Source organism: Pseudonaja textilis, chromosome 3 (genome assembly GCF_049901715.1).
Source record: "Pseudonaja textilis isolate UNSWEBS1 chromosome 3, rPseTex1.2, whole genome shotgun sequence".
In the NCBI taxonomy this organism is placed as follows: domain Eukaryota; kingdom Metazoa; phylum Chordata; class Lepidosauria; order Squamata; family Elapidae; genus Pseudonaja; species Pseudonaja textilis.
In genome coordinates, this window is record NC_141992.1 from 25805930 (window position 1) to 25825897 (window position 19968).

At 38.6% G+C, this 19968-nt stretch overlaps 1 protein-coding gene across 8 annotated transcripts in view; it reads right to left on the bottom strand.

Moving 5' to 3' along the window:
- LPIN3 (lipin 3) overlaps positions 1 to 19968 on the bottom strand; it is a 55634-nt gene that overhangs the window by 24449 nt on the left and 11217 nt on the right. For 3 of the 8 annotated variants that reach the window (XR_015742714.1, XM_026697588.2, XM_026697586.2), the window contains exons 1-4: positions 16200 to 16308; positions 6959 to 7159; positions 4298 to 4393; positions 3117 to 3361 (exon numbers count right to left, since the gene is read on the bottom strand). Coding sequence is in view for 7 of the 8 variants with exons in the window: in XM_026697588.2 (XP_026553373.2) it covers positions 3117 to 3361; positions 4298 to 4393; positions 6959 to 7150 (533 nt within the window). In the remaining variant the exon portion in view is untranslated. Of the gene's footprint in view, positions 1 to 3116; positions 3362 to 4297; positions 4394 to 6958; positions 7160 to 16169; positions 16309 to 19164; positions 19295 to 19968 lie in introns of those variants that run through there. The other 5 variants (XM_087929079.1, XM_087929076.1, XM_087929078.1 and 2 more) reach the window with 4 other exon arrangements.

Below are 19968 nucleotides of genomic sequence, written 5' to 3' on the forward strand. Positions count from 1 at the left end.
CAGGATGAAAACAATTTTCAAACAGAAAACTGAGAAACTAAGCAGAAAAATTTGAAATGGGATCTCATACATATGTACAACAGACCCCACTTTTCTAAGCATAAGGATAGGACTACATATGTCATTCATAAGAGTCTGAATTCATCCTGCTGGTATAGCTTCCATATTCTTGTATAAATAAGAATATTTTAAGCAACTCTGTTATTCATACATCAGCTTGTTTCTGATGTTTTATAATCACGGAAGGCTGGGATGGGAAGAAGATGCATTTCTCAAAGGCCAGGCAAAATAATGTATTCATATTCTGTATTGCTCCCAAATGATTTTGGCCTAGACTTTTGAGGTGGCTCTTATAATCTAAATAAGGAGTTTTGTCACAAGCACTCAAAATGTTTCAGTGTGTTTTGGGAATGGAACATGCTGCTTATATACAAATATATTCAGCTTTAATTAGCCAACTATGCTACTGTGATTTCTTCAATCAGTTGATTGCCAGAATACAGAAGTCTCACTGGGCTCCAAACTCAAAGATTTCTTGATTGATGTGGAGGGAAAGCTTGCCAGCTGATCAAATTCTGGTTCGTGACTGCAACCTTGTTCTTTTGTTCACTTCAAGCAGTTATAATCCATAATTTGACAAGTTTCCACAAGGCTTTAATTTCAAATTATAAATATATAGCAGTATAAAGGCAGCCCCAAAACAAACAAAAAGCTCACTGCATATATTATGTTAATGAAAAAAATCCTGGAAAATAAAAAAGGGTTTCTCTTGCCATTATAATAGCTTCAAAGTAGATGTTAAGCAAGCTTTCCTGGGAAAGAATTCTGCAGCCAAAGGCCATGTTCCCCTTCACCTCCTTTTGCATTTGAAATGCAAAAAGAAAAAAGAAAAACCAAAAACCCAACATCTATTGGAATCTTTTTTGCAAGGCTGATATTTCATTAGCTTAGCATTGCTTTCATTGGGCAAGGCAAATCCTTAGCGCATATCAAGTGTTATCTGACTTACATCTTTTTTCCCTGTCATTCATAAACAGTAACATCTATCTTTGGAACCTTTAAACTATTATGAAAATTTGAACAGACTTGTTTCTAAAAGCTACACAGCCAGTTCTTACTTCTTGTCTTTTGTCTCAGAAGATCACTCAGCAAATTCAAAGAACACACCTGGGAAGTTGTGCAAGAATAACCTTGAGAATTTCATCATCATGAATAATACATTTGGACTGGGAAAATGACACAGATAGGGAAGGTGTGTCTTCTTATTTGCATTCGGAAAGAAAACACAAAATCTGAGACATTATTTCACTTAAGTCCTACTTGAAAACAAGAAGGCTAGAGAAATGCCATTCTGTCACGCAGGTACACAAATCACATTTCTTTACATTACAAGAGAATATATTAAATTGCGAATGCATAAACATTGTGGGAGAAATTAAGGTTTTGAAGTGTTAAAGACTTAAAAATCTTAAGTTCAGCATCCTTTCTCCCTATGGGCCTCATTATTCTGAAATATAGAAAAGACAATCAACCATGACACAAATGCTCATTAGACAAGATCAAGTAATCTGAAATCTGAACATCTGCCAAAAGTCCCTTAAAATTCAATAATATATTTTTGAGAAAGTTGATCCACCAAATTAAATACAAACTGACAGCTATTTCAAGTTGTCAGAATTTCAAGCCATCTTCCTGTTCACCCATCAGAATAGGTAGAAAATGAAAGATTTTCATAAAATCTGTGAAGAATCATAATATATGGAGGATTGATTACACTCAGTTTGGTTAGAACATAGATTAGATAGGCTTTAGGGTACCAATATTGAATCCACATCTTATAAAGATCTGAACCAAGTGCACAATTGTTTTCCATCAATTTCCTTTCCAATAAAGCTATACAAATTTCATAATTAAAATCAGGGAAGACATTTCTATCTGCATTTAGAGCAAACAACCAAACTAAAAACCTTACTGCCATTGACACGACCCTAATTTTAGAAGAACTGTTTATTTTGGTAGGTTTATCTTTACATCTTTCATTCATTTATTGATTTCAAATTAGAAACAAATTAGAAAAGGGTTTTCCAAGGCCAGTGTCAATTAAAACGATACTCATTTGGTCTTTTTAGTTGCCAGAGAAAGGGAGTGGGGGAAAACAAAGCATTCTTGAAATGCCTAGATAATCACCCTGGCAGCCCAAAGTTGTCAGAGCATAAGAAGGTTATTGGAGAACATGATGGATGACTCTTGGAGTTGGATGTGTCCCATTGGAGAAGTCACATCCAGGGGGTGGAGGGGAAGACCAGGGTCAAGGGGAAATGTATGATGTAATTTAGTATCAGCTGCATGCAGCTTATGCCAACATGGCCACTCCTAATAAATCAATTTACTTTTTTCTGAGATGTGGCTAGAGGCTTTTGCCTTGAATGAGGGTGGATTTGTTGGAGACCTGACAGTCTGTTTATTTGTGCACTTACTTTTACAGAACTAACAGCTGCTTCATACTTCTCTCCTAACTTGCTTTTTCAATGTCAACTGAAATATTAAATATAGTCCTTGACTTACAACTTAGCGATTGTTCTAAGTTATAACAAACTTTGGTACTTATGACCCAGTTCTGAAGTTCTGATGACTGTCCCACCCTAATTATGTGACCACTTGGCAACACAAATTATGTGACCACTTGGCAACTGGCCTGCATTTACAGCCATTTGCAACATCCCATGGTCCTATAACCTTTTTTGACACTTTTGCCTAAAACCAGTACTTACTTCTGGTTTTCGGCAAAACTGGACCATAGCAAACCATTGGATTGCTTAACTGCCACAACAAAAGATAGTAAAATTGAGTCAGTCACAGGGGTAACCAGTTTTGCGACCATCAAGACATATGACCATGATGTGCAGGCTTCGTTATGGTTGTACCTAGAGGACTACCTGTATAAGTAAAGCAAGGATATTGGATCTAGCAGATCAGCAGCTAAATGAAAAGGGGGATAAATTTGGATTTAAAATATTCCAAGCTCAGTACCTGCCATCTGCAATTAAAAAGAATCTCAACAACAGCAAATGTTTGAAACAAGACAATACTACTGCCAATTTGGTCTACACTCTTACTTGGAAATCAACAATTTTCGCTTCTCCTCCAGAGATCTCTCACTCTCAGTCTCTTCTTCTTCTGATGTTGAATCTGCAGATGATTCTCTTTTCTTTGGCTTCTTCTTGCGCCATCTTTTCTTGCGAGCAGCTGTATCAGAGCCCAAGCTATCAGAGTTCCCATATAACTTGGCAGATTTGGCCCCAGCATCAATGCTTTTCTCAGTGGGGATGGGAGATGTGCACAAGAAGCTTGGGATTCTCTCCTGGGAGACAGATTGCACAAATCTGATCAGTTCCTCAGCCAGGATTGAGTCAGATTTAAGCCGTTAACACTAGACAAATTAAAATGCAAACTTAGGGATTGCAGACTGGAAGGCCTACATATTCTGATTTTACAAATCCAGGATTCTAAGAGCTATGGATAGGTTTCAACCCATGCCTACCAGGGAAAAATCTACTCAGATAGTTAGGGAAAGAGCAGCTGCAGGAGCTAGACCAGGCCTGTCAAACTGGTGGCCTGTGGTCTGGATGTGTCACATGCAGGCTATGCTTACCCCTGCTATTCAAAGGCAAAAAACATTGCAGTACATTATGATACATCACATGACACGATCAAGTTTGACACCCGTGAGCTAGACTTTCTCCTCAACCATATTTTTTTACATTATTAATGCTTGGAAAAGATTTTAAAGTATGTGTTTCTTGGGACTAAATAAAAAATGCAGAACATATTTTGTCTCGTCAACAACTATTTTGAAATTCCATCTTCTTTTTTTAAAAAAAATAAAAGATAAACTGTCTAATCCTAAATTCAACAATAAGCTTATTTCTTTGAGGATTCCCTTGATGGATATTTCAGAAGGAAAGGTTACAGTGACATTCTCATGTTTTCCCAATGAAGAGCAATCCCTAGCAAAACCTGAGAAATCAATGAGAAATCTGATTTTGGTAAGTGTGTGTGTGTGTGTGTCACACAACAGGGCTTAAAAATACTATGCCTTTGGTCTAACCAAGTGTTTCTTAGCCTTAGCAATTTTAAGATGTATGGACAACTCTCAACTATCAACTCTCAGCATTCTAGGAGTTAAACTCCATAAATCTTAAAGTTGCCAAGGATGAGAATCAATGGTCTAGTCTACTAAGAAGTATGTCTGAAAGACATGGCCAGATGCATATTTATGCCATGTAAATATGCCCACCTTTTGTTCTTCTGACTCCTGGACAAAGAAAGCTTCTCCATTGTCACCCAGTTTCATATGTAGATGGACTGGCTCTCCATTGATCTCTATGTCAACCTAGTAAAAGAGGAAAGGTCAAATTATTTTAAGCCTAGGAAACCATTTTGGAAAAAATCCCAACTATTTCCTGTATAAGAAATTGAGGGTGAGAAAATGGATCTGGTCCACACACATTTAGAAATAAAGAGATCAAAATTTAAGTTTATTCTGTAGCATTTTTTTTCTTGTTGCCATGAAAGACAGAACTAAGATATCAATGTTAATTTTGTGTTTTTTTAAAAGAGGAAATATGTTTAAGGGGCATCTCTACAGACGGTATACTTGATATGTCTAAATAAATAAGAACATGTTTACTTTTTAAAGAAATCCAAAAAAATCTATGGGTTTCAGTCAAATGTTATTACAGATTTATTTATAATACAAATAAATTACTGCAGGGGGGAAAAGCCATGGAGATACGCAGGTGAAAATATTGCGGAGTGGAAAAGAACCTTTTTGTCAATTACTACTAATATCCAAGTTGGATTTGAATTGTTGCCTTTAGGTAGAAAAAAGAACAAAGGCAGTGCTGCTACAAGCAGGATTCTTCCACCTGATGTTCCTTGCATAAATACTGTCTACAGAGATTCTCAGTCATCCAGGTTGTCCCTAAGATGCTTTTTCAAAAGGCAACCGGACTTTCTGGTTTTTCTTTGAAGACATTTCACTTCTCATCCAAGAAGCTTCTTCAGCTTTTCACTGGATCTGGCAGTGTCATTCAACTCTCCCATCTCCAATTTAATTAATGCTACTTTCCAGTTCCATTTTCTGCTGTGGAGGTTTCTCCCTTTCTTAATTTTCCCTTTTATCAGTAGGAATGACAGATTTCAACATAGCAGGAAATGGGTGAGAAGATAAAAAGTACACAGAGCAACTTAAAAATATCTGGTGTGCTGCTGTAAATGGCTCCACAGAGAGATAACTTTGTGCAATGTACGTCATTTAACAGATACACAGAGGACTTCACCTCTAATCCAAAAATATCAGAAGGCAATATACTTACCTTCTGATTCAAATTACTTAAGTATCCCTTTGCTACAGTTTGATTTAGCATAAACAATTAGTTCTAATTCTTCAAATAATAATTATTCTAAGTATTATAGGGCTTATATTATGGAGCTGAAGCTGGCCCCTCCTTATTCAGCTGAGGAGAGAGCTTGAAATGTATTTTTTAGCCAAGCCCTTTAGAATTTCATTGTTCTTGGTTGCCGATTTTGATGCTGTAATTGGTAAATGGGATGTTGTTGTTTGTATTATAATTCAGTAATCTGCCTAGACTGATTGGGGTTGAGTGGCATACACATTCAATAAATAAATTTGGCTTTGGTAGTTGAGGCTATGTAAAAACAATCTTATGTTTCTGGTGTATGATTAGTGTGGCATAGTTGACAATAAAATGAGGCAGATGAATCTAGGCTTCAAAGCATGGTGAATTTTTCACTGCTAAAAAGTAAACAGGAATGGAGATATATCCTTTTTTTTTTTTGTATTGAACATTTTCAGAGACTAACAAAACAAATTGAACTGACAATATAGGAGATGATAATTTTTTTGCTTTCCAGATATGCTAGCTTATGGCTGCCATAATCATTTTGGATAGTGATAGTAATCATTCATTTCACTTTGGATAGTGAGATGGACAGGATATAAATTTAATTAATAATCACTGCCAGCCAAAAGAATTCTAATTGAAGGCTGAAGCACAAAAATTGAGGTGATTATTAGATTCTTTCATGATAGGAATATTAGATTCTTTAATGAAATCTTTGTATCATGCATAGTACAAAGATTTGTGAATATGCCCAGTGGCTACAGCCGTGATGGCAAACCTATGGTACACATGCCGGAAGTGACATGCAGAGCCATTTCTGTCGGTATGCGAGAAGTCTCCCAGAACAGCCACACTGCGCATGCACGCACACGCCCCCCGCCAGCCAGCTGATTGTCGGGTATCTGCCACACATGCACGGGGGTAGATGTGCGTGCATTTGCAGGAGGCAGGGTCTCATGCAGGGGAGTTGCGCATGCATGCACAGGGGGTGGGGGAGTCAAACATGCATTGCATTATGGGTAGAGGCATGCGGGCGCATGCACATACTTTCGGCACGCAACGAGGAAAAGGTTAGCCATCACTGGGCTATAGGCTTCCACTTCCTACTCTAAAGAGAATGAGTGGGTGGGCATCAGATGCATAGTGTAATGAGGCTTACCATACATCTTGGTTCCATGGAGCAGCCAAAGCTGGAGCAATTTTTGAAAGAACATTCCATAAAAGGCCACACTTTATAAAAGTACCAACTTTCCCTATGTAAGCCTTCTTTGTCCCTGTTTAATGGCCTGAAAACATGGTTATTTTAGTTATGAATGTGCATCCTGCCAAATTAAGACACACAGAGAGAGAGGGAGAGAGGGAGGGAGGGAGAGAAGGAGAGACATAGACAGACAGACACACACACACACAGAGAAAGAGAGACAGACAGACAGAGACAGAGAGAGAGAAAGAGACAGAGAGAACCTGAAGGATTTCTGTTTAAGTTGCAGAAAATTACAGTGTTAGCTGCTACACATCTCTTAACTACTTACCACTTTCTCACTGGAATGCAGAACTTGCAGCTTCCCAAAGCGCACGTGGAAAGGTGAACAACATAAGGAACCATCTGGTTGCCTTACCACAATGACATCAATGCAGCCCGTAAGGGTGGCTGGATTCAGGCCCCTGTACAGCTCCTTCACCGTGCCAAATACAGTTTCAGCAATCTGACCCACATAGTTCATTGTCTAAGTCTAGGAGGAGAAAGAATAACAAAAGAAATCCTATTGAAATAAAACATTAACTGTAGTCCCAAGGTTAGATTATGTCATCCAACAACAGTTTCTAAGGTTAAGAAATGGTATCCTTTCAGATATTAATGAAACACTAAATGTTCCCATCTCTCACAAATTTGCAAATTTTCAACATCCACAGCAAAAAGAATTCTCCAGATGTCCTATGCCAAAGTCAACCTCAGGTTGCATCTCCCACACTTGGTGGTTTTTCCCCCCCCTGTCCTACTGCCCACATCCACCCACAAGGCTCTTCTTGGCCTTCCTTATCCTCTAGCCTTTTAGAGGTAAGAATAATTAAAGTGGTAAATAAGCAATCTCAGCCAAATTTGTTACCCTCCCAATCCTTATCTTGGCTTGGCTGCTTCCATTTATCCAGGGCAAAGGAGTTGTTATTTGAGCAAATGCAAAGATCGGAGAAGATAGGCCATTTATCTTTAAGTTTTGACATGTGCAAATCTGAGACACAAAATTATAAATATCTTGATTCCCGATGGTGAATTAGAATATGAACAGTTTGTTCAGTTCATTTCCTAGCTATAACCATTTGTGAGTTGCATCTTAAAATGTTGGTTTTGTCATCCTCAGTCCGTATAAATAGATATATTTTTTAAAAAAATATATTTTTTAAAAACTGTGGTCTCATCAAAGTCAACTATTTTTTTGTTTCTCTAAAATTAAATTATCTAATTAAAATCAATTGATTGAAACAGCTCTGCTTTCTTGGGCTGTATTTAAGCACTAAACATCTGAGAAAGAGCCTTGCTGGAACAAGATTGGTTGGACTAGAAAACTTCCAATATCCCTTCCAACTCTATTATTTTATACCAGAGGTCTCCAAACTTGGCAACTTTAAGGCTTGTGGACTTCAACTCCCAGAATTCCCCAGCCAGCTGTAGAATTCTGGGAGTTGAAGTCCACAAGCCTTAAAGTTGCCCAAGTTTGCGGACCCCTGTTCTATACTCTAAGATCCTAAACAATAGAAGAGAGTATCTGTAGCTTAGGGTTCAATTGTGCAGTCCTTGGCATCCTCTGAGCTTAATTGCTTGCTTGCAGTTATCAGATTTGGCAATATCTCTATGCTAGAAGGGATAAAGGTTTCTCCTCTGTTTAGGTACAGTAGTTTGGCCTATTAATGTTGGTAGGAGTGTTGCTTCTATTAGGTTTTATTTACTATTTGTTTGTCTGAGTTGGCACCCTTATTCTTTGATTAGAGCATTATATACTGCTTGTTTGCGTGATGCTAAATCATGTTGTCAATCCCTACTTATCTAGATGTTGATTGATTGCTGGCCAGGAATTTCCTAGAATTTGGGGATTTAGGTTGGTTTTGGATGCTCACATTTCCACAGTTGAAACCATGGTTACATCTGTCCATGTGTTGTATAATTAAATATATTTTATCATGTCTTCTAACTGTAAGTTGGATTTCATGGATGTGCTCAACCACCAACAGGCATATTTACATAGCATTCAAAACTTTGATAAGACAATAATAAAAAGCTGAATAGAAAAGAAAAAAAAAACTCCTTGCTTGCAACCAACATCCAGAAAACAGAAATTAAACACCAGGATCAACACCAGACAAACAATCCAACAGCATACAACAGCCTAATCAAGGATCTGCACACTGATAGGGCAAGCTACTGTACATAAACAGAGAGCAAATTCCACTCCCTTCCAGCATTGAAGATGTTATGTAGTTGGTAATGAAACATCTGTTAGCAAACAACCAAGTCAGAGAGCACCAAGGATTCCACAGTTGATCCTAAATATCTAGCAGGCAGTTGTTGTTTTTTGGCCAATACTCTTCTGGACTTGTGTTTTACCCTGAACAATCCTAATTATTATAGATACATTTCCATTACAGATGATAAATAAAATTTGACAAATACAAGACAAACAAAGGAGAGGTAGACAAGTTTGTTGGCAGAACAAACTTACCTCTATGCTTTAGAAAACAAAGAGGTGGATTAGAATATATATTAAATCCATCTTAGCTTTAATTTCAGTTAGCTATAGAATAAGCTTTTAACTTTGTAACAAAGACATCAGAAATGACAAGGCATTTAGAAAGCCTCTTTAAAAATATGTATTGATATTTCTTGGCTACCAGCATGTTAAGCAAACATTCAAATGAACACTTAGTCATTGTTCTTACAGTGAAATTCAAAGCTGTCCTAGACTTATACTCCATCAAATAAATAACTACATAGGAGGAAACCTCTTTCACTTTTATTGTATGTGGTTCTAGAGCAGTGGTTAGAGTGCAGTATTCAAACTACTTCTGCTGACTGCCAGCTCTCTGCAATTTGGTAGTTCGAATCTCACCAGGCTCAAGGTTGACTCAGCCTTCCCTCTTTCTGAAGTGGGTAAAATGAGGTATTCTAAAGAATTCCAAATTAGAAAAGCTTTGAACCCATGCTGACTGAGACAAGGCTGTATACCAGCATTTTTCAAACTTGGAAATTGTAAGGTGTATGGACTTTAACTTTCAGAATTCTCCAGCCAGCATGGGGAATATGTGCTAAATATATTTTGAGGGCAGCAAGTTTGGAAGAAAAATAGCATGGTTTTTAAAATACAAGAAGCAACATTAATAACCTGACTATACTGATAACATTGCAGAGTACAAAATGCAGCAGCACCAGCAGTTCTTGGGGCCTGACGGGTTGCCCATGTAATACTACTGTTCTGCAAGCTGCGGTGGCTTCTGGTTTGCTTCTGGGTGCAATTCAAGCTGTTGGTAATCACCTTTAAAGTTTTTCATAGTCGACATTCAGAGTAATTAAGTGACTGTCTCATCCCACTGGGATTGGCCCATCCTACCTATGCCAGTTGGCTTGGGGCTCCAAAGAAGGGGCTTCCTATTGGAAGTAGTTGATAGATTAGGAACAAATCCCACCTCCCTCCTACCTTTTCAGCTAGGGCTGTGTATTAGATTTTGTATTTCTGTAGCATTTTATTTATATAGCTTTATCTTTTTAACATCGTAAGCTGCTCAGAGGTCCTCCCGTGGTAAGATGGGTGGCCAAAACATTTAATAAACAAACAAAATCACTGCCAATTAATAGGAAAAGAACTTGATAAACAACAACTTCTAATTAATGGTCCATAATAGCAACTTAATAGTAAGGTAGGGAAGCAGGAAGGTTGATAATTCTGATGAGTAACAGAGCAGCATCCAATCACTATTCACAATTATAAAAACTATCAGTGAGAATAAAACATGGCTTTATGCTCATCCCATTCCATTCATCTGTTTATTTGTTGTACCAAGAGGTGGTGAATAGTGTTGTAGGATTGTGTCACTCTACTGTCCATCTATAACCTCAACAGCCTCAGCATAACTGACTCTGATGGGTTGGGAGGAAGAGAAGTACAGCTAGACCACATCAGACTGGGAGAGGCTGTTTCAAAGGAAGTGGAAGAGTCAGTTTAAAGATATTATTAATATTTTAATGACACAACAACCTTCTTCTTTCAAATCTGGATCTTGGTCTTCCAGCAAAGCAAACAAATCTGTCATTAAATTTGTCTAACCAAAAAAAACCAACACTCAACATAGTTAAATACAAAATAAAAACAGTTCAAATCAATAGTATTTTTCAAGAATTAATGCTCAGTAAAACTATCTAAAGCATCTCTAATCTGTGTCAATCCATTCACTATTTAACAATTTGGTGGTTAAATATTTTACAAGATTCCCACTTTGAAGGAGGCTCGGCTTGTTTTATGACTCCTTGGTGTGCATTTGAATTCTTTTTTTTTTTTTTTGCTTTATTGATAGAAGTTATAGTGGTTTATTTGATTGCTTTTAACTGTTCAGTTTGTATATAAAATGGGTAGCCACATCAATTTTCTAAAATTAAAATCTTTTCTATTTGGCCTTCAGATAACTGCCAACAAAACAGCATTAATAAGGAAGCAATATCTCAAGATTCAATTGACTCCATCCTGTACCGTTTTTATTATGGAAAATAACCACAGATATTTCACAACATCCTGTGTGTTAAGTAGTTTGCAATTGTCAGTTACACTTTGATTATGAAATATAGGATGTGATCTAAGGACATTCCAAAATTATCCCATAATATTTTAAAACATCACCAATACATCATGTATAAAAGAGGGTAGCTCAAACAAGGAATGTTGCAGATTCCAAAATCAAATTGCATTAAACTGATCAGCCTTTCATCATGTTCAGTACCTATCGCAAAACAGTGCTTAACATACAAAGACAGAAACAAAACCAATTGGCTTCTACAATATTTCCATCCAGAAATTTTGTGATGGAAGTTTCCCCAATTTCAATAAATGTTGTAACTAGAAAAGTTTAGCAGCATTACAGGTAATCCCCAGGTTACTAGCGTTCCCTTAGTGAACATTCAAAGTTACATGATAAGCGCCTCCTAGTGTTTGCAAACATAGCCTGAAACTACAAATCTTGCAGCACCACAACACTTGTTCACCCTTACAAACAACCGCAGAAGCTCTACAACATTCGTCCTACATGTTGGCAGCTGAAATGGAGCTTCTGTGGGTGGATCCACACCTCAGAAGTCCCATTCTGGCATCCAGAGGCCTCACCTGGCACCTTGCTAGCCAAAATGGAGCTTCTGAGTGGTGGATCTACCCCCCAGAAGCCCCATTCGGGTGTCCAGAGGTCTCCCCCAGTCTGTTGCAAGCTGAAATGGAGCTTCCAGGGGCCGGATCTTGAGGACTACCTGTATATTTAATTAATTCTTGAATAGGAGACAACACCCCACCCCCCAAGGAAATTCATAGGTTCTAGAGAAGTTGGAAAAACATCCCGAAGAGGAGCAATGACTAATCTTTTGCATGGTTGCTTCCAAGAAAGCAACAAGTATGCATCTACATAGCTTCTAGGACTCAACTTAAAACAGACTTTTAGCTACAGTGATATATAGACTAACTTGTACAACTGTATAAAGAGAGGTCTATTATAGCATAAAGTATCATGTATTATAGTGTGGAAAGTCTGCAACCCCTTTGCTCCCCAGGAAGGGCTCTGAAAAGAACAACACTAGGTGCACAAGGAGGAGCAGAGATCTGTGAAGAAAGGCAGAGGCAGAGAGCTGCACCATGGCTGCCACATGGTAGGGAGAGTGGAGAGAGCGCCATGTGGGATGGAGCCATGCAGGTGGCCTAGCCATCCAGGTGAGCCCGGGGATGGGGGGGCGGCTAGCTAGGCTGAGGCCAGAGCCGTCCGTTGCCTGGGATGTTTCTGGGGCCACACCAGCAAGCAAAGCCAGCCAGGTGAGCTCCAGGGATTTGGGGGCAGCAAGTTCGGGGATGGGGGCAGAAAGCTCTGGGGACAATGGGCGCCCCAGAAAGCTCTCGGGATGGGGGGGCAGCAAGCTTGGAGATGGTGGGAGGGCCTTGGCAAGCTCTGGGGATGGTGGGGGAGGGCTAGTGCAACTCACAGGCTTACCTGTGAGCAGGCAGATCAGGGCTGCTCAGTTGGGGTGCAGGCACCGTTTGGGAAGGCAGCTTAGAAAGGCAAGCCAGAAGGACACAGTGTGCCGCATAGGAGGTGAGGAGTGACTGGGTGGGGCGAGTGTCAAGCGGGTGGGTGGGGTGAGCGAGTGTCAAGTGGGCAACTTGGGTAACTTGGGTAACCAGGTGGGGGTGTGGCCAGTCAGAGGTCACTACTGGTTCAATGACCCATGCCAAATTTCCCCTAACAGATCGTGCAAACCGATGTGAACCAGTTGAATACCACAACTAATGGAGTGTACTTATCCTTAGAAGGACAGAGGCTGAATATGACAAATGTTGATTAAAAAAAAAACAATGCTCGTGGAAGGGTCTATAAACAATAGTGTCTTCATCTTCTACATGAACAGAGCCATGAGGTCATGAGACAGAGTCCTTTCTTCATAGTAACCTGCGGAGCTGAGCATTCTTCTCTGTTTAATTGGCAGTTCTGCAGTCAAGCTCATAGCTCATAAGTTATCAGAGGCTACAATTCTCCTTTCTGCATTACTAAGCAGCATGGTGTTTAATAGCTGGAAATAAATAAGAGAGACCTGGAAATAATGTATCTGCAAGCAGCAGTTCTGAGTTTTTCCATCGTGTTTTACTCCATGTTGAACATAGGAGAGACTCTAGCTATGTGTCTGCAGCAAAAATGCAGTAAAAAGGATATGCTTCTCCCAGTTTGAAGGTATCCACCTACTAGTAAATTAAGCTGTTTTAAGAGATAAAATTGTTGTAGGAAAGATAAAACCTGTGGATAACTGATAGATTTTCCCAGACCTGAAAAAAATTAAGATAATGGGATACCTCATTAAAAGTTAAAAAGAGTAGATCACTCTCCAAAAAGACTAACTGAAGAGTAAAGCATGAAGAGAACATATAAGTGAATGAAAAGTTTAGCTTTTGTTGCTATACTGAATAGGAGGTGAAAGGAGGTGACAACAACAGGTTCCCCTTTAATGAGTAGAGAAAGCTATCTTCAATTATTTTATGGTTTATATGTCATGGTAGCATAGTAATTCTTCCCTGATCAAGGTTTTGGATCAAGTAAGTTTCCAGTTTGCCGAAGCTATGAGATTATACCATATTAATATATTATCAGTTTCAGAGTTATGAAGCTTAACTGGACTTTAGAATCTTTTTCAGTTATCAAAGTTCAATTGTGAAAGTATTAAAAGAAGTCCAATATTTGAACTGCAAAACTTAGGCGAATATATTTACATTTGAAAGGAGAAATCTTTTCTAGAAGGCTAAATTCTCTCTCTCTTGCTCTCTCATCTCTTTTTCAAAGATTAAAGCAGCCTGTTGGAAATGGCCTCCTCCTCAACAAAGCACACACCTGCAGAAATATTTCATGTATTCAGTAATGACAGTTCCGTAAGGATATTTCCTTACAAAAATTGTTACCCTCGTCAGCAAAGGAAAGCAATTTATTTCCTATACAGGAAATTTAATAAGTAGGCTTTTAAAACTACAGCAATATAATAATATTAATAATAATAATGCACGCCAGAAATCACAGTTGTCAAAAACCAAAGCATACAATTTATTGATATCACTGTACCAGGAGACACCAGAGTTGAAGAAAAAAAACTAGAAAAAAATCACAAAATATCGCAACTTGGCCATTGAAACTACGCAATTATGGATGAAACACATGATACCCATTGTCATTGGCGCTCTTTGTATCATATCCAAGAATTTTGCAAATTACATCAAGAAGTTGCAAAGTCCTACTGTAGTGCCAAAGGAGCCGCAAAAACTGCACTATTCAGAACAACATACATTTTAAGAAGATACTTGGTTAATACCTAGGATGCTGGCAGAAACCCATACCAACCATCAGAGCCAGTCAATGATATTTTTAAATGTTCAGTTGACTGAGTTTCATGTTTAATGAATAAAAAATAATAATAACAATAATAGCTATAACAATAATATGAGATGTAAAGCATATTTCCCATGCAAAGAAACACTTGGCAAATGGAATATATTTCATCAAATACCTTGGTTAGTAATTACATGTATGTTTCCACCACTTGCATTCTTAGGCTTTTTTAGCCAAGATCACAAGGGTATAGCTTGCCTTTCTTCACCCATGAAAGGATATTCCTTACCACTGGGGAAACCTTTTTGGATGATGGATAAAATACATATCATACTGAATGTTGGAGGCCGTTATGTAGTAGAGGTATGGGGAAGATGGATGCACATATCAAATCAAAGCATCATTTCTCCTCTACTACTAATCTACTCTCCCATCTTATCCAGTCATTTAAGATTGAAAAGCGAGAACAGCTGGAAAGAGAAATATAATAACTGAGTTGAAACTGACATTAATATTTTATGGGGAAAGAAGATAACCTACAAGAAGACAAAAGACTTGGCAGGAAAGAACCTGAACAAGGTTTAGATATCAAAGCACGATTGAGTTTCCCCCAAAACTGTGTAACAGTCCATGATGGATAACTAAGAAAGAGGCAAGAGCAACAAATCAATTTCTTGGGGTACTATTAAATTTCTGTAATAATTACATATAAACTAGGGCAGAAACATAAATTAAAAAACAGAGATGATTAGCAGGAGACAGTGAATGACCGTCTATTGTTTTATTAAAAGCTATCCTGTCAGAAGAAACAACATAGCTATAATCTCACTATCTCACTTCATCCTCACAACAGATAAAGTTGAAAAATAGGGGGCCAAAGTCCCAAATCTCTGGGCCAGTCACTAATTTCCAGACCTTTCAGTGAAAGGTGGAAGAAGGATAGGCAGCTGTTGCTTCTTGTAAGACATAGTGAGCAGAGGGATGCAAGCTTTGTCAGGCCAGGATAAATGACTTTTAAGTAGCATGAGGAAGAGAGGGAGACAAGAAAAAAACCCAGCCATGTGGGAAAATTTTGTTTGGGTGTAAGCTACAAATTAAAACTGATCTCATCTAGAATTAAGTAGCATGACGTTACATTAAATATATTAGAACTCTTCTACGTGGATTTAATAATTTCCCCTTTTATTACATTGAAACAAACTCATTAGGACACCTGGAGAGACTCAGGTTTTACCAGCTTGATATATACAAATAAGAAGTAATTGAATTATTGGGAAAGTTCATTAGTTACATCTGTTTCTCACACAGCACTGTCTTCCGTAATTAATTGTAAAATACCTCATGCCTCATTGAATTGTATCTTACCATAAATTTTGTAAGGGAAGGCTAACAAGGTAGCACTTGCTCACATATATTTCATACAAGCAAATAAAAGAATGTACAAGCTGTACTATTTTATAACACAGCTTAGACAATACAGTGAAATGTTTTCTCTTTAAAACAAGTCTTGCTGCTCAGCTAATGCACCTCACTAAAAGGTTCCAAAGTAATCACTAGCAAGATAAATAAACAAGGCAGAAACACTCCCCAACTGCTACCAAATGATAAAGGTATTAAAATGGCTACAGTTTAGTAACTCACCCCCAGTATTTGCCATTCAGCTCATCTTACCTGGAGTAGTTAACCCAACCTCAGCAATTTGTGGACTTTGAAAGCAGCATGAGGTTAAATTCAACAAATAACTAAGTAGATACTGCTCCAGCTCCACCCACTTCAGCCTGATGCTTCCTGTTTTCCTCACTACCTGAGCAAGTGGGAGGAGTCTATAGTGCAAGCATCACTAGTGTGTTGCAATCAGAGCTTCTGGAATAGTCAGAAACCTACTCAAGCTTTCTTTCATCATAAACCTATCTGACTGCATACATTTCACCTTGTTGTCACTTAAATCACTTCGTTCTGCTCTTTTCATGCATAGGGTAATGATCAGATCTGAACTGGTTGAAAGGGGTTCCGGATTATTCAAATGACTATTGATTGGTAATGGGTTTAGCAATGCAGTTTCAAGAAACGAGATTTTTCTAAGTAAATAAAAAGTAAGCAGCTTAACATTTTCATCACTGATAGAAAATAGGCTTTAAGCCATTAGATGGCCTTGGAAATTGCTTTTAGCAAGAAAAAGTGCAATTTGTTCAGATTTATTTTTAAAAACAAGTCTCACTTGAGTTTAACAGGACTAGCTCCCTTCTAAACAGAACAGGGTTGTTGCCAAAGTATTGAAGAAAAAAACTTTAACATTTGGGAATCATATTCTGTATGGCAAATTTGTATGTGGGGAAATGAAATAATGTGCAGTATTAAAAATGAAAGTTACAGTTTTTATCCTTGGAACATTTACAGCTGTAAAAAGCATTGTGCTGAACCAGAAATCTTGGCTTAAAAGCAAAAATGGGTGGGATGGCATTGGGATGTGGCCTTCACCACATCTCCTGTTTAGTCTAGATAAGTGTTTCTCAACCTTGAGAACTTTAAGGCATCTGGGTTTCAATTCCCAGAATTCTCCAGCCAGCATGGGAGGAATTGAATTTTTGGGAGTTGAAGTCTAGACATCTTAAATTTTCCAGGGTTGAGAAACTTTGGTCTAGAATCAAAATATCGATATTACCTGACTCCATGCTAGAAGATAAACTCTCCCAGCAGTATCATATAGCTATTAAATAAGAGGGATAAGTGTTGAGTCTGAGACACACCACAATATAGATTCCAAGTACATCTCCCACACATGCCCTAACTGGAACCATCCCTTCAAGAAAGAGAACACTGTTTCTCACTCCTGATCCTTGGACACACTTGAGTAGAATATGTTGTGTTGATCCATATCAGCAGTGGGATCCTACCTATTCCACTACCGGTTCAGTGATCACGCGCACACACAGATCTAATGTGTACACACACCGGCTGAGCCCTGCAGTGCCAATCAGCTGAGAAGATAAAGAAAAGCACAGGGGCGGGTGAGAGAGCCAATCCTGTGCTTTTCTCTTCTTTCTCCTCTCAACTGATCGTCGGTTTTTTTTCCACCACTAAGCTGATCGTCAGAGGCTTTTTTTACTACCTGCTCTGCTGAACCGGTAGGAATTTTTGCTACTGGTTCTGCTGAACCCGGCCGAACTGTAGCATACCACCACTGATCCATATAGGAAAAAAGCTACTGTATATACTCACAGAGAAGCTGAGAATGTTAGATGCTACAATGCACCTAAACAATGGGTTTGCCTTATCTGCAGATGGGCCTATCCATGAATATATACTTTGTAAAATACCTGTGTTTTCCATATATGCTTGTGGATTAACTCATCTGCCGGAAAGCAGACCAAAATGTGGGTTGGTTTATCTGTGGGTGCATATTTTTCATATTATTTTGCAGGGATCTCTAAACTTGGCAACTTTAAGACTTGTGGACTTCAACTTCCACAATTCCCAAGCCAGTATGGGTTCTGTATTATTTGGGCAGGATTGTTCTGACCCACGCCCTTTGCTAACAAATCAAACAAAATTTAAAAGAAACAGAAACCTTGTAATGCTTTTACAAAATAATTAGCTGTGATAAGCACAAGCTGTGCCAGACTTGCAAAAAGATAACAGACAAGAAATTTTGCAATATAAGAATCTTCAAATACAAACTCAGGATACTGGAATGTCCACAAGACTGGAGTTTCAAAACGTCTTTGCCTTCTGCAAAGTATGTTCATTTCACAGCTGGCTTTTATCTTCTTGAAGGAGGGGCCATTACCTTGCAGCCTTACTCCCAAGTCGCCTGTGCTGTTGTAGCTGCTCTTTCCTATGAGCAATCCTGCATGCACGCGCACTTGGCACAGGCTCCTCAGGAACCTCCTCATCACTTCTGCCAGCCTCCACAATCTCTGAAGGCAGCAGTCCACTCCCTAATGGTCCTGGCTCCTCATCTGAGTCCTCGTTCTCCTCAGCCATCCGCACCTGTTGCTGGCTAACCACAACAAGGATTCCCACTCCTGAATATAGGTGTATAGTAGATTTATCCTTCTAAATATGGTGAGCATAACAATAATTGGATTTAATGATGTCATGCCCAACACCTGGGATTTAAAGTTTTATTTATTTTTCAGTGTAACATACCATATAATTTGGCAATTCTTTTTCAATATACTTGGTACCACATTGTATACAGAAGATAGAGCTTCATCATGGCTGCCATCTTGACTTCTTTGATTACCTCCTGTGAAGCATCATCAATAATAAATTCTTGAATTTTAAAATAAATAGATGCCTTTAAAGGATTGCACATTCATTTTGGTCACATTTATTCAAAAGCAAGCACAGTTTACTCAATGAAATGTCTCCCTTAAACATTTTTATTCACATAACACGGCTTTGCAACTAGAATTATTTGCAAGCTATAGAACAGTGTTTCTCAACCTTGGCAATTTTAAGATGTGTAAACTTCAACTCCTACAATTCCCCAGCCAGCATTACATACTGGGAATTGAAGTCCACGCAACTTAAATTTGCTGAAGTAGAGAAACATTACGATAAACGGAAAAAAAGCATATCTGGGTATTTTATTCCTCTTTCCTAGTCAGACTACTTCCTACCCATTACTCACTTGTATTTTGTGCCTTTATATGCTGAAAATTCTGTTTCTTCCAACAGATTTTCTTGCTGTGAGGAAAAAACAACTGGGTGTAGCAGAAGCAAAATTCTAGCTTGACTGCCGATGTATCTTGCTGGGGTCTGGACGCTTTATAAAGTTCTACCATGCGGTGATAGTCTTCCATGAACTATGAGGAGGGTGGATGGGAGGGGAGGTTGCCTGGGGGAAAACGAAAGTGACTTCTGCTTGGGGAAAGCGAGAGGAATTGCTGTATTGGCCTCCCCTCCCAGACGCTGCTTGCTGTATCAAGGTCACCCAGCTGGGAGAAGAACACAGCTGCATATCAAACTATGCTTGAAGTGTCCATTCTCAAAACATCTTGCTTGAACGTGGTGGGTGGGGGTGGGGTGGGGAGACAGTAATGAGAAGGAGCTAACAGAAGGAAAAAGTTGAACTTAGGAATTTTAACTTTTAACTTGAGCATGTGATTCTCAGTTCTGGCTATGCACTACTGCAATGCACTCTAATAAAATGATGCCTTTCTCAATAAATGGAGCCAAGAATCATTTCTATTTAGAGCAGGAGTTCCCAACCCTGCACCCCTAGAATGCATCCGATATATACTCGCACCCCTTACGAAAGTAAACAATTATATGCATATAATTATACATATACACTATAATTTTGAAACTTCTAAACCCAAGTTTTTGCACCCCCTGGAATATCATCTCACACTCCCAGAGGGTGTGAGCACCCCTGGTTGGGAACCCCTGATTTAGAGGTTTAAGTTGCAGCAGTTAAAAGCAGCTGCTGTTG